Below are 14476 nucleotides of genomic sequence, written 5' to 3'. Positions count from 1 at the left end.
AGCCCTGCGTGCGCCGCCAGTGGGAGAGCCCACCGTCAGAGCAGAGGTGTCGCCGCTTGAGGGCCGTATTACCCTCCGTATAGGCGCACACGCATCTTCGGGCGGCGAGGGGGGAAGCCCGCCCCCCCCGCCGAGCTGAAAGGGTATTCAGGGATTTCTCGTCCCCCCCCTCTTTGTCTTTTCTGTTTTGTGTTTGGCTTCTCTCTTAGTGTTTGTGGCCTCGATCCTCCTGGAACGCGAGTCTGAATGTGCAGTTTCAGAAAAGGTTAAGGCTTTACAGAAAAGTTGAGCTGTCCCTTTGAAAGCGGTGTTATTATTATTATTATTATTATTATTATTATTATTATTATTATTATTATCGCTCAACAGGATCATGCTCCTTCGGAAATACAACACACAGCGCTTCTTAAGAGTTGCGCTCAAGCTAAAAATTGGCTTTTTATAAGAAACGCTGCCGTGAAAGTCAGAATTAAGGCGGTTAACGCACTGGTTGTTTTTCTTCGTTTCAGATAAAGATTGCAATCGAAGAAATACATTTCAGAGTGCCTGACCATGTGTCCGCTTCCCGCAAAAGTCTCCCTAGAATACAGTCCTTTCGCTCAATGCGCACCCATGGGTATAGAAACAGCCCCCCCCCTACAGAGCAGAAAGTTGCAACTCATTCCTGTGAGGTGTAAATATCCCTTTTACCACAAGATGTCAGGCTCGCCCTATATTTTCCATTTAAATAGCTCCCTCCGCACCGATCCGAGGGCGCGTCGAGGTGTTTCGAGAGACGCTTTGCTTTCAGTTGTGCTGAGACAACACAGCGTATCGAGCTGTTGCTGAGGCTCTCAACTAAAATGACTAAAAACCCCGTCAGTACAGTAATTAACACAACGATATCCAGAAACAATAGTCCCCTGTATGGAATATAATTTCACGGCTTTCCCTTATTCTTGCAGACAATGAAATGACACGCTGTCGGCTACACACCTGTAATTCGCCAGCGCTGCACTGACACTCTCTAGAAAAGCAATATCATCATGTAATAACTCGGTAATCATTTTTTTGTACTACCCGTTATGAGTCTCATTCCTTTTCCTTAATCTCGTTTCAAAATGTTATGACGTATCGGACATTACACTATTGTGCTGTGTGGTTCGGTTACAGGTAGCCATGAAATCGGGACTCGTCTTACTGCGCTTATTGTACTCGAGCGAGCCTGGACAGGAGCCTCTGCTGAAAAAGAACAGGTCTTTTTACACACACACACACAAAAACAGCCCCTCGCAGGCGAAGCTAATCGTCTCAAGTTTGCCAGAACCCCGGTGTGTGTTTCGCAAATTGCGCGGCAGGGTTGTTTGAAAACGCCGAACAACTGCAGCGACGATTTATAACGATGACAAGGGTGGAAGTGAAACCTGTCCTTCTCACTTTCTGCCCGTCTTGTCGCAGGGAGTTCTGTAGAATCCGCCGTCACACGGGTGCGAACAGCGTCGTCGAATAAATTTACTTGGGCCTTTCTGTCCTTGCACGTAAAACTGGAGGGTGCGAAACAATGTCGCCATAAAAGCGAAGCAAGTAAAATTCCTTCATTTGCAAGATTCTTTGTGTTTCATTCGGACGCAAGTATGTCCAGCCGTACACTGCTTAATCACCCATCTTGAGTCATCAAGGATGGTGGACGCTGAAACGACCGTACCCACGCTAACAGATATGTTTAGGCTTCATGCCTACGGGGTTGCATTCACTCCCTATTGGCGAGGAAGGAGTTGAAATGCCGGGAAGAACGACAAGAGCCCGGACAATTCACCAAGAACGGGAGTTTCGTGCGGATGTGGAGACGTGGGTTGGCGCAGGGCCGATTTCTGGACACACCGAAGCCCGATGGGTACCGCAGACAAAGTCACACGACTTTTTTTGCACCCCGTTGTTACAGTCCTCGGCATCAGGACCCAGTGTGTTTTACGGGCGCTTGACAGGCTGGTCCAAAGGGCCGTGCCTTTCTGATCGGGACTGACCTGAGACGCTAATGACCACCACGTGACCGCGAACTAGCGCCATACCTGTGCGAGAAGCAGGTTCCCGGCGCACAACAGCGTCAAACAAGACGGAGGCAGGAGCCGACAGCTGACGCATCGCTTAACACCTCCTTTTAAGAAACACAGTTTCACTCAGAGGTAAGTACCATGTACGATTTCGTCCAACGGAAAAGAAACTACCAGAAAAGCGCTATTTCGATCACAGAGGTTGCTAGCAGAAGATCTGTAAAGAAGAAAAAAAAAAACAAGGTTGTACTCGAAAGATTTTGAACATATCATTAGATCATCCCTCATGAAAAGAGATTCGTGAACACCGATTAAAGCAGAGCTAATACCGGGAGCAAATTCTGCGTGTTTTTCAAATGACGTCTGATGTTTGACACAAAATCAGCATCCTAACAGCAGCGCCGTCTCCTTTATATCAGCTGTTAATGGATTTTAATTATACAGAATTAATGGGGTGGAGTGTGCGCCTATTAACGGAAACTGCACATTAATCACTCACTCGCTCAGGGTGAGTCACCCCGAGAACTGAAGCAGTTTGCGGGCGCTTTGCTCTCGTTTGCGCCGAACAAGTAAAAAAAAAAACACAAGTTGGAACTGTTGTGACCCGTGCGCTGTAGCTTACTATTTTTAACTTTTAAACACTCTTTTAACTCGAGCGGCCTGCGCGCATGGACGTATTGTTGTCACGTAATATTTCACAAATCCGCTGAAGTTTTTTTTTCCCGAAAAAAAGATAGTTAATCGATGATTGTGCAAACCCTGGTGCGGGTCGAACGGGAATCTGTCGAAGCGCGGAGGATCTAGTGAAGGCGAAGAGAGCCGGTGTTGGTGGGGGAGAGGCGGAGAGGGGGGTGAGGAGGGTAAGAGATTGAGAGAATAGGTAGGGAGGGTGTGTGTGAGAAAGGGACTGAAGAGATGACCAGCTGAAGTTATAGGGGTAGTGTGGGAGGCAGAAATCAGAGATTTAAGACAATCGACTAGATCGCCGAGGGACACAGGATGCGGGGGAGCAGGGAGCTGCCTCAGCATGCCTAGGCTGCCACAGAGCAGTGGTGCCGAAGGAACCTTCACCCTTTCCTGTGCAACAGCAGGTGTGCTCTGCCATCACTGGCACTCCCTGTTCTGACCTGCCCCACTCGGGGATCTTCGGCTCTTGCTGTTGTTAACTGCCCCACTCGGGGATCTTTGGCTCTTGCTGTTGTTAACTGCCCCACTCGGGGATCTTCGGCTCTTGCTGTTGTTAACTGCCCCACTCGGGGATCTTCGGCTCTTGCTGTTGTTAACTGCCCCACTCGGGGATCTTCGACTCTTGCTGTTGTTAACTGCCCCACTCGGGGATCTTCGGCTCTTGCTGTTGTTAACTGCCCCACTCGGGGATCTTCGGCTCTTGCTGTTGTTAACTGCCCCACTCGGGGATCTTCAGCTCTCCCTGCTCAGTGACTGGACAGTTCAGAGCCGTGATGGCCCATATCTGCCCCAGCTGTGAGTTCCCCATGTTCTCCCTGAGGACCCCGGTCCCTCTGACCCTCACTCTCTGTGTCCATTACAGGGATTCCAGGACTCTGACTCCAAACTGGAAGCAAAAATTATCCCTAAATTCCTAACCACCACCTTTCCCCCTTATTCATGCCTCCTATAACCAGCAGATACAACGCCCCGCAGCTCCTCACTGGCAGCCCACTGGAGCTCAGCAGGTGTGAGCCTGGCCAGTACCTGCATGGGAGACCCCTGGGAAAAAATAAGGTTGCTGCTGGAAGAGGTGTAAGTGGACCAGTGGGGGGCGCTCTCACCCTCCAATCTGTGTGGGTCCTAATGCCACAATATAGAGATGGGGACATACTTTAAAAAAAGGTGCCGTCCTTTGGATGAGATGTAAAACCGAGGTCCTGTGGCCATTAAAAATCAGAGTTTTTTTCTCGAAAAGAGGAGTTTTATCCATGTGTCCTGGCCAAGTTTCACCCTGGCCTTTACCATCTTGGCCTCCTAATAACCCCCATCTCTGAACTGGCTTCCTCACTCTGCTCTCCTCCCCACTGAGAGCTGGTGTGTGGGGAGAGCACTGGTGCACTATGGCTGCCGTCGCATCATCCAGGTGGATGCTGCACATTGGTGATGGTGGAGGGGATCCCCATTACCTGTAAAGTGCTTTGAGTGGAGTGTCCAGAAAAGCGCTATATAAGTGTGAGGATGATCGATATTATGATTCCAGCTCCCTTCACACCTGCAGAGCCTCTGCAGACGCATGCGCCCCCCTTTCTTTTCCTCTTTTCCTACTTTTCACTGTGGAATTATAGCCTCTATTTTTAATTATAACGAGTGTGTTAAAGATTCGTACTCGCGGTCATAATAACCGTTAATAATAGCACTGACGCTATATACTCTCCTGTGTTTGGTAAGTATTTCGCTTCGTTCGGTTTTCCGATGAAAAAAGCACACAAGTTAGAGTATTTAAAACAGAATGACCCGTCAACAGTAAAATATTCTTTAAAAGACACAATAAGGTACAGTACAACATGTGTTAAGTTTTATGTCCATACACTTAAGACCTACTATTATTAAATATCAAAAGGGATGCTGTTCAATAGTCCCAACTACATCACCAACCTGTCACAAGGCAACCTAGTTCGTACATCGCAAGCAATTCAGTCGTTTGAACTCTTCACACGGTATAACCGTCAATTAGAAACACTCAGGCAGCAGCAGCGTCGGATTCAATTTTGTGACCGCACCAGCTGACCTCAGATTTTAGTTTTTTTTAAAAAAAAAAACCCCATCTCAATCCCTTTGTTCAAGCAGTCGTCAAACACGAGTAATTGAAATGTAAATGCGCGCCGTGTCGCTCGTTTGTAAAGATAATGTACAGAGCTGTCATCCAGCCTAAGTAATGACCGGGGTGCTTAATGGAATTTAAATCGCCGGACACATAGCGGTATAAATACGGGGCTGCCCTAGTCCATCAAGCCATTCTCTCTCCTCAGGTGACTCGGCTCCGGTGGTGCTGCAAAAAACGCGAAGAGCGGCGGAAGTCACAGAGGACACCTTCTCCCCGAGAGGCCAGCCGGTGCGATATGTCTGTAGTGAGCGCTCTGCCCTTCCTGAAGCCCGTTCACCTGCGGTGCCCGCTGTCGCCCGGCCGCCAGCGCCGGCACACCCTGCCGGCCAGCGAGTTCCGGTGCCTCAGCCCCGAGGACGCCATCAGCGTGTTCGAGATCGAGAGGGAAGGTAAGAGGCCCGGGACCCGCCAGCTGAGGAGGTGAATCTGCGGGGCTTTTCCCACGGGGGTACTGTAGTTCCTCCTTATTGTCATGAAGGCAAGACCTTACAACGGGCGGCGCTGGACGCGCGGCTGCGTGACTCGCCCGCTGCTCTAGTTTTGTTCGCTAAAATTAAAACGTTGAGCCTTTAAAAGTTGCTCATGCGCCTGTCTCTAAAACTTGAGGTCACAGCGACGGCCAGGATCTTGGTAGACTTGGGGAAACATTTGGTTTCCTTCCTCTGCCAGGCTATGAAGGCGTTACTGAGTGGAGGAAATGTTTGGCTGGTTTCTGACTTTCACTGATGGGGAAGGCAGGTGAGGTCACAGGGCAGTGTGAAGCTCATCAAAGGGGGAGATGAAATTCTTACTTTCTGGACTTTGGCGGCGTTAAGGGTCTCCTCCCTGGCTGGGGTTTGTGCGGAGCTGGTTCGCTCCCGTCGGATTTAAAAAAAAATAATACTTTTTTTTTTAATTCTCTGGAAGCTTTCATCTCGGTGTCGGGAGAGTGCCCCCTGTACCTGGATGAGGTGCGTCACTTCCTGAGCCTGTGCCCCGAGCTGTCTCTGGGCTGGTTCGAGGAAGGCCGGCTCGTGGCGTTCATCATCGGCTCGCTGTGGGACCAGGACAAGCTCACCATGGTAAGGGGGAGGGAGGGGGGGCGCGTTTGCCCAGGAGGAGGTCAGACAGGACTGGGTCTGTCAGTGCCGTGTCGGGTCCAGTCATCTCGCAGTCGTTTGTTTAGCTCTTGGTTTTGGCCACAGCAAACGGCCGACACCAGGGAGGGAGTTAGGCAGCAGTACACTGCGGCATGAGCCCGAATTTGGCATCTCGTCTTCAGCACCGGGAGTGCTCAGGTGTGCTCAGGGAGTGCTCAGGGAGTGCTTCAGTGCTCAGGGAGGTTCGGGAGGGCGCTCAGGGTGACAGCCGCAGAGCTGGGGCTTGAATCGGGACTCTTCTGGACCTTCACCGCTGGAGCACGAAACCCACTGTTCTTAGGCCCATTCTTCAGTCAAGCACAGACTCAGGTGGCGTAGCCGAGAACCTGTCTCCGGGACAGCAGCGGGGAGCCCCGGCGCAGGGGCGTCAGAGGGTCCCTCTGTCCCCACAGCTGCCAGCTCCCTGTACTGTGGTGTCCGTGTGACTCCTGCTGGCCTTGAGCCGGCTGTGCCGCGCTCCCGGAGACCGGCGGCCGGTTCTGGCCAAGCGCCCTCTCCTTTCGTCTTCCTCCTCCCTCGCAAGAGACGGGCGAGAAGAGGAGGAGGAGGAGGAGGCGGCGTGTCTCACGGTGTCCCCCCCCTCTCCCCCGCAGGACGCGCTGACCTTGCACAAGCCGCAGGGCACCACGGTGCACATCCACGTGCTGGCGGTGCACCGCACCTTCCGGCAGCAGGGCAAGGGCTCCATCCTGCTGTGGCGCTACCTGCAGTACCTGCGCTGCCTGCCCTACGTGCGCCGCGCCGTGCTCATGTGCGAGGACTTCCTGGTGCCCTTCTACGAGAAATCGGGCTTCAAGGCGCAGGGCCCGTCCGAGATCACCGTGGGGCCCCTGACCTTCATCGAGATGCAGTACCCCGTGGGGGGCCACGCGTTCATGCGGCGCAACAGCGGCTGCTAGGCCGGGGGTCATGTGGCAGCCCAACCCCCCCCCGCCTGCTCCTGCCCACTGCCTCTCTGTGTCTCTCTCTGGCAAAGTGTCCTAGTCCTACCGTAGTGCAGCGTAGCGTACCGTGTGTGTGTGTGTGTGTGTGTGTGTGTGACTCTAGACGTGCTCTGTCCTGGCGTGCTGAAGCGGGCCTCTTCAACCAGCTGCAGCTGTAGGAGGAGAACCCCAACAGGAAGAAGAGGGCAACGCACCCCCTACCCCCCCCTCTTGACACGTTCTGTGCAGCCTAGTGTTGTCCCACTCCTTGTATCTCGCGCTGCTGTGGCTCTCCGGCCAGACGCCCCCTCAGCCGCCAGGTGACTGCTGGCCCGCGCGCCGCAGAGCTCCAGCAGCTCCAGAATGGTAGGAATCCTAGATCTAATATAATGATAAAACCGGAAAGAAAAAAAAAACTTAAAGATTTTATATATACATTTATTTTTGAAGTTCTCTCGTACCGATTTATTTTTTTATAGACGCCAATATCCTTATGGGGTGGGAGCAAAAAAAAAGCTTTGAATTGAAAGGGACCGGGAGAATCAGCAGGGTGGTTTTCTGTGGAAACTGAGACGGAGGCCCGGAGTGGCTGGGCGCGAGTATCCCGATGACCGGCACAGCTCCTGCGAACGTGGGCTGTGCGTGCCGAGGGCGAGATGGGAAACTGGACTGGGATCCTTACACTGAGGGCTGGCGCGCTTGTGCTTCACTGTTAGTCTGATGTTGCTCTTCTGCCTGTGTATCTCTTTGGAAAGCATTAAAAAAGCATCACCTTCACACCCCTTTCCCTGTGGTCTCTTGTGATCCGAGCGCACGGACCGGACTGCCTGTCTGCCCCCACACGCAGCTGGGGGCAGAACTCCACGCCTCCTTCACCCTCCCCCAGCGCCGGAAACTGGACATTCGCTGCGCATTCACTGTCACTGGATCAGATGTGTGTTTGTACTTTTGCCTCAGACAGCACTGGCTAGCCCTGAAGTCACCCTGACCTGTGTCGTGATGTGTAGTGTATCCAGTGGTTTCTTCTTGCTGGCTTCTATCTTTCTCCTTTTCCGCATTCAGTTAAACTTATACCTGGAACCTGGATATTCCTCTGTACAAACGCAAGAATACTGGGGGGGCTCTCGCTGGCATTAGACTCTTCACACTTCTCCAGTTCCGCTGTGGGCGTGTGTCCTGGCTCCGGAGAAAATTCCAGGGTCTTGAAGTTCACCTTCGGAGGCTGCCCCCGAGGCGTGTGACGTTACAGGCTCCTGGGATTTAAAGCTCTGGTGCGCTGCCTTTTATCTCAATTAGTGAGCATTAATTGTAGCACTGAATTTAAATCGGGATTTGAAAGGGGGATCCTTATTGGTCTGCAAGCAGATCGGGTGACCTCTGTAAACAGGTTCCTGCTTTTGTAGCTGCTTTGAGTTAAGAAGGCTGCTTGTGGTGGCAGAGTTTGGGGAAAAAAACATTTACCGTAAATACCACCTGTTTCTTAAAATATATTTAAGTGGAAGCCTGTTTTAGGCTTCTGCAAAGCACTTTTGCAACTTTATAACCACAAGCAGCTCTGAACATGTCAGAAGCTGGCTCACCTTCATTAGATTCCCACAAGCAGAGGCCAGGCCCCTGTGTGCCATACCCACTGAAACACGGGGCCCCTCTTTCTGCACCAGGCTCCACGGCCCCCTGGCCTGATCCCCAGTTTCACCTGAGCCAGGACTTGCCCATTGCTCTCTTCTCCCAGCAGGTCCCCCCCCACCCATACCAAACCCCCCCAGACAAAAACATTCTGCCTCCAGGGACTCTTGAATCAAGACAACTTTGACTTTTCTAACTTCTGTAATTTAGAAAAAAAAAATAAAGGATCTATTTTTCCAAAAGTGCCGTTATCTCGATGAACACCTCACTTTTGGGGAATTTTACAAGTAGGAATGTACTGTGGTGAGGGAGAGTTTCTGCCGACTTTTACATACGTCTACTTAAGATTCGCATACATTTTTAATTAAAATCATTTTGGATACGTATCAAAGTACTGGATATTAGAAAAATCTGGTCTTGGCCTGTGTTTTTGTCGGTGAATATACTGGATAACTCCAATTCCCAGGGAGACTATAAGGCTTCAGGCTTCCTAGTCCAGCAGCCGATAACAGGAAGACATGTGAGACTTGCAGGCTACCAGCTCCTGAGAACTAAAGCTGTTCAGAGGAAGCACACAGCAGGCAAGATTCACCTGTACCAGGTGAGAGCCCAGACACCAGCCATAACATTTCTTAGCCTTGTCCAGGGACAATATTCACTCCAGTCTCCTGACCAGACCTCACAGCTCTGGTCAAATCACTCTCTGCTGGATGAACATTACACAGGCCCATTGTATTCTGAACTCAAGCACAGCCGCCGTACAGCGTGTAGATAATAATAATAATAATAATAATAATAATTGCTTACACTTATATAGCGCTTTTCTGGACACTCCACTCGAAGCACTTTACAGGTAATGGGGACTCCCCTCCACCACCACCAATGTGCAGCATCCACCAGATACTTCCGAATGTCAGTAGCTACAACCAGCGGGCCTAAATGAGCGCAGTTGTTGCCCTCTTGTTTGAAAACATTGTGCTCAGGAGCTGCCAACCCGTCTAATTCTTGGATGACAACATGGTGCTGAAGTCAGTCAACTCTAGAATCACTTAGCACAAACCTACTGCTGTTTGGTCTTCACACAGAAAAGGGGGTTATGACATCTTACGGAGAGCCACTATTACATTTTCAAAATCATGCAATTTGCACCGGTCCTACCACTTCATTTTGATTTATGAAAATTTCTCCCACACCCCATCATCCTTAGTCTGATCAGCCTTTCAGAAGCTGTAGCCAGAGCGAGGAAAGGTGTCCAAGAATCCCTGCAGGTGTAAATTTAGAGGTACCACAGAAATAATACCCACACACACACTAATGGAGGCTTAAAAAACATTTTGATGATTCCAAATGGATTTATTCAGAAGTAAAAATGTACAATTGTTTTTTCTTAAAACATACAAATAGGTGTCTTCAAAGTATCAAAATATGCAGCTCAAAAATATAATTTTAGCACAGGTTAACATGTTGAGATTAACGACGCCCTTTGCATTTTAATAAATAAAACACACGACTGGACTAATTCCAGATTTGCACTAACATGCTCACCTATGAGGAAACCAAAAGGCATAATTCTGATTTACAGATCATACTGAAGGCACAAGTAACACAGGAACAAAACTCAAAACGGCATATCTCACATTCAATTTTAGATACCATGAAATGTAAAAAAACATGTAAGTGGTTCATTTTAAAGAACAGCTGAAGTACTAACAGAAACAAAAGGCAAGAACTCCACCTTACAAACCTGTAAGAAACCTGAAAGAGTGGTCTGCCTATGTCCACTTAAAAGAGGTGTCGGATGTGCAAGATCCTTAAACTCGTTAATCTTTCCATGGTGCACCATTTCAAGTATCCGATGTTTTTCCTTGGGGAATTAAACTTTGGCTCACAGAGTGTACAGCTGGGAAAAATGACTAAGCAAAGCCTCACAAACTCAGTCTCCCTCAATTAGGGTTTAATCCATTTCACAGTGATCTTTTTTAGCTCTAATCCAGACACCTGCCGGATTGAGAGCAGTAATCCCCAAACAGCACCAGAGGGTGTGAGGCTGGAGGAGAGGCTGCAGCTGTTGCTGATCAAGCCCACCACATCTCTGCCTTTCAGCAGCAATCCACAGGATTTGAATAACGCCACCATAGCCTGACAAGATTCTTCCAGGCCACACGCCCACCGTAGGGAAAGGCAGAAAACTGCATTTCTGTGGGAAAAAACGACGCGTCGATGAACAGCAGCACACAATTCCCTTGGCACTTCCTGGTATCTCCGCACACAACAAAGAGCAGAGCCGCACAGGACCCCAGACCCTCGCGGCTTTAATCCCCTTTCGATACTAAATTGCTTATTTTACTTACATCAACTAATTGATTATCTGATTGACTCAATTAAAGCCCTAGCTTGTTAAATAAAGCAGATGGATCATCTGGCTTGGAACTGCCAGGAGCTGGAGATTCACCTGCAGGCCGTCCTTCTGCTGCGCTCAGTCCAACAGCCGGACACTTCCCTGCTGCCACACAGATCCCACCCTGTGCCTCCAGGATCACCGTCGCCTCCCAGTCTCCTGAGCCCTCAAGCTACTTACAGTGCGATAACAGGATCCACACGTACAAGGTGCACAAAAACCATGACAAAAACGGATGAAAATTAAATCGCTAAATTTAAAAGGACTTCCGATTTGGCTGCGACCTCTGAACTGAAAACAACGATAAACCCTGAAGAGCAAGTTATTAAAGAGTGTCAACTTAGTGATCCGAGGGCTGAGCTGCGATGAAAGCAGCTGACAGGGGGCTCACGAGGAGCCGTGTTTCTCAGTCCTAGTGATTTCCCATGCACTGGTAGTGCTTTCACTTCAGGCAAGCTGCTAAAAAGGCATGGGTGAGGCACACAGCTCACATATTTAAATTCTAAGTCTTTGCAACGCACTAGGAGAGACGTCACAGCGCGGCCACCCCCCTTCACCCCAACTTTGGTTCAACGTCCAGAGCAATACAAAAGGAAGAACAGATATGCAACTAGTTTCCTTAATAAAATTACAGGCAAAACAAACCTCAAAAAGCCGGAAAAATCCAAAATGCCAATAAAACAAACACGGTATTTAGTGTTAAGTGTTGGTTGAACTCCAGTGTTTCAGCAGAGGAAAAAAAAAAAGTCACTTTGCATAGCAGGTCTGCTGCAGTCGATAGGGAAGGCCATTTTCACCGAGCTGGAGGAGAAACAGCACACCGCTCTCTCGTCCATCAGAGAGCCGACAGCCCACAGCTCCGGGACTGCTCTGTCCGGGACGCCGGGAAGCGTGGGCTGTTCACCAGCTGCAGCCCGAGCGCCTCCCATTCGGAGGGGTTAATGGCTTCCCCTGCATGCAAAGGTCACTGTGCAACTCGAAGCTCACCGGGGCTCTAACCAGTCAGACAGGCTGGGGACACCGATCCCCCCCTGTCTGGACTTCTCGGGGGCACAGCGGCTCCCCAGTTCGCTCCACCAGAGCAGGGGGTCCCCGAGCCCTGCGGGCCTCAATGCACCACGTGGTCGATGTCGTACTTCTCGCAGAAGTTGCTGGTGAAGGGCAGGCAGGTGAGGTGCTCCAGCCAGTGCCAGTGGATGGGGTAGAAGTAGAACCAGGCCACGAGCGAGGAGACGAGCCCCAGGTAGCCGAGCAGCGAGAGCAGGATGAGCACGCGCTTGCGGTACGTGTCGAAGGTGCCGAAGGTGACGTAGGGCAGGAAGGCGAAGGACAGCAGCAGGCCGCTCAGGAAGCCGAAGATGTGGGCGATGTTGTCGATCCAGGGCAGCAGGCCGCACAGGAACAGGAAGAGCACGATGCCCAGCAGCTTCAGGAACGCCTTCCACGGCTTCTCCAGCATCTGCCAGCCCTGGAGCAGCTCCACGAACAGGCAGGCCAGCAGCCCGAACTGGGAGCCCGCCGGCCCCACCTTCAACACGGGCACAGAGAGGCGCACGGTCAGCGTCCGGCCAGGAAAAGGCCGCCGGAAACAACAGGGCAGGAAAGAGCAGCGAGAACTTCCTCCTCTTAATGATTTTTGTATTTTCTTACGATATCTGATTGGGCGATTGGGCTGAGAAAGGTCAGAGGTTACAGGTCCCCCAGTTTATGCTCTACGTAACGGAAAGCTATAGGCAGTTAAAGGAAGGGAAGTTCACATTCAAAAACGGATTCAGACTCAACATGGTTCAACTATGGGGTGATATTCTTGTCTAAAAAAAGTTGGGCCAAGAACAAAGTTCAAGGATCATCAGAAAAGTCATTTTAAAAACTTAAGACGAGCCCACAGACGTTTTTTTTTAAATACCTCTGTAACCCAGTCACATGCAGCTTATTGGCAGCGATGCCGTGCAAGGTTTGAATTTCAAGCAGTTACTAGAGTCACCCAGAAAAGCCGAAGCCATGCTGCATGGATCTGAATGGCTCTACCTCCCGGAGTGACAATGTGAACAGCAGGGGTTTCAGAGGCTGGCAGCTATAGTTTTCCACAGGGGGAGCTGGCTGCTTACTGGAGGTACACATGAGTGGTGGCGAATGAGCAGTTTGCAGATTTCGGACCTCATGACTCTTAACGGACTGCTACACACAGGGCCACTTTGGGCTTGCCCCCTTCCACGTAAACGAGGCGGGGGTCGGCAGAACACTGCAGACACATCTCCCACCACACCCCTGCTACCAGACTGCAAGGCCAGAAATAACCCTGCAGGTCATTACCAGAGAAGGCTACCAGGAGTGGGGCTGCAGCCCCCATTGTTTGCAAAGCGGCTCATGGACGACTGCACTTCCCTCTGCAATCAGTGAGAGCAGAGGCAATTACTGTACAGAGTGTGGGGGTGGGGAAGGTCAGAGCGAGACGGGCCACAGGTGCCGAGGGGGTGTTCCTGCAGCCCGATCGCCTGTCTGTGGCAGGTCAAAGCACAACTCCAGCTGGTGACAGTAACATTTGCTCCAAGGAGATTGCATACTACAAATGCGTGCTATGAATAATGACTTCCATTTACATTTTCCATCTAAACAAACGTGCGCATCTGTGAATAAGCCTGGTGACGTGTGACTGGACAGGCTGAGCTGACCTGCAACTTTGGTACTATTTGTTCACGGTCTCAAATACTCATTTGCTACAACAAAACCCTAAACACTAGTCAGAGCTTTCAACCCCTAATGCAAAACACAGACCGGCTTTCGTTAGGACTGTGACGTGCCAATAACGAATGTACGTGTATAAGGCGGAAAGGGAGCAGAATTAATTCTAATTAACTCAAATCACAAAACAGGCTGCTTGGTTTTTAGAGTATGGCAAACGGAGAAATGAAAAGACTACTTCTCTCTTTGCTCTATAATGATACAGGTCTTCCGTCTTATTATAACAAGTTATGTTGGTTCAGAGCATCAACTCCATATCACTGACAGCTGGGCAACATGACTTACTCATTGGCATGCAAATGCAATTGGTCCCCTAAACAGAACCTTCCTCTGTGTGTGATGAAGACAATACTTAGAGCTACCAAGCATCACGGTGTGGTTTGGAGCTTCCATATTTTAGGCAACAAGTCCTTGCGTCTCCATAAAGGAATGGAAACAATTGGTTAAGTTCTTTGTCCCCCCCCCCCCCCCCACACTTTTGTTATAGGTATAGTATACATGCAGGTGATGGACAGATCTTCCCCGGTGTCACAATCCGCCCATCCGCTATTAGAAAGCTGCTTATTCCTGCTGAAGGTAAGGACAGTCCAGGACCCATCCCAGAAACAGAGGGAGCAAAGAAGTGCTGTACCCTGGAAGCCTTCTGAATCTAGGAGAAAACATTCAGAGGTGGGCGTGGGGAGAACCATCTGGAATCAAACCCCGAACCCAAGACCTGCGAGGCAGCCGTCCTCGCCACTACTTCACAACACGGCGCCGCTGGTGCCTCCTATGGATGTTCACAC

General features: G+C 50.4%; 2 protein-coding genes across 3 annotated transcripts in view; one reads left to right on the top strand and one right to left on the bottom strand.

The window, feature by feature from the left end:
* Positions 1-2046: 2046 nt before the first annotated feature.
* On the top strand, positions 2047-7702 carry aanat1 (arylalkylamine N-acetyltransferase 1). The gene is made up of 4 exons (XM_069194612.1): positions 2047-2162; positions 5009-5252; positions 5770-5924; positions 6596-7702. The coding sequence occupies exons 2-4, from the start codon at positions 5099-5101 to the stop codon at positions 6899-6901; spliced, it is 615 nt and encodes a 204-aa protein (XP_069050713.1). The 5' UTR covers positions 2047-2162; positions 5009-5098; the 3' UTR covers positions 6902-7702.
* A 2166-nt stretch (positions 7703-9868) lies between these two features.
* LOC102683327 (inactive rhomboid protein 2) overlaps positions 9869-14476 on the bottom strand; it is a 34242-nt gene continuing 29634 nt past the window's right edge. For both annotated transcript variants that reach the window (XM_069194610.1, XM_069194611.1), the window contains one exon: positions 9869-12477. In XM_069194610.1, the coding sequence (XP_069050711.1) occupies positions 12058-12477 (420 nt within the window). In that variant the 3' untranslated portion in view covers positions 9869-12057. The remainder of the gene's footprint in view (positions 12478-14476) is intronic.

This window comes from Lepisosteus oculatus, chromosome 9, assembly GCF_040954835.1.
Source record: "Lepisosteus oculatus isolate fLepOcu1 chromosome 9, fLepOcu1.hap2, whole genome shotgun sequence".
Taxonomy (NCBI): domain Eukaryota; kingdom Metazoa; phylum Chordata; class Actinopteri; order Semionotiformes; family Lepisosteidae; genus Lepisosteus; species Lepisosteus oculatus.
This window is presented reverse-complemented; position numbering and strand designations above follow the sequence as displayed.

Excerpts from the sequence above, each read along its gene's own strand:
- aanat1 (XM_069194612.1), top strand. The coding sequence starts at position 5,099 with ATGTCTGTAGTGAGCGCTCTGCCCTTCCTGAAGCCCGTTCACCTGCGG. Across the intron at positions 5,253-5,769 it reads GTTCGAGATCGAGAGGGAAG|CTTTCATCTCGGTGTCGGGA; the intron begins GTAAGAGGCCCG and ends ATTCTCTGGAAG. Across the intron at positions 5,925-6,595 it reads ACCAGGACAAGCTCACCATG|GACGCGCTGACCTTGCACAA; the intron begins GTAAGGGGGAGG and ends TCTCCCCCGCAG.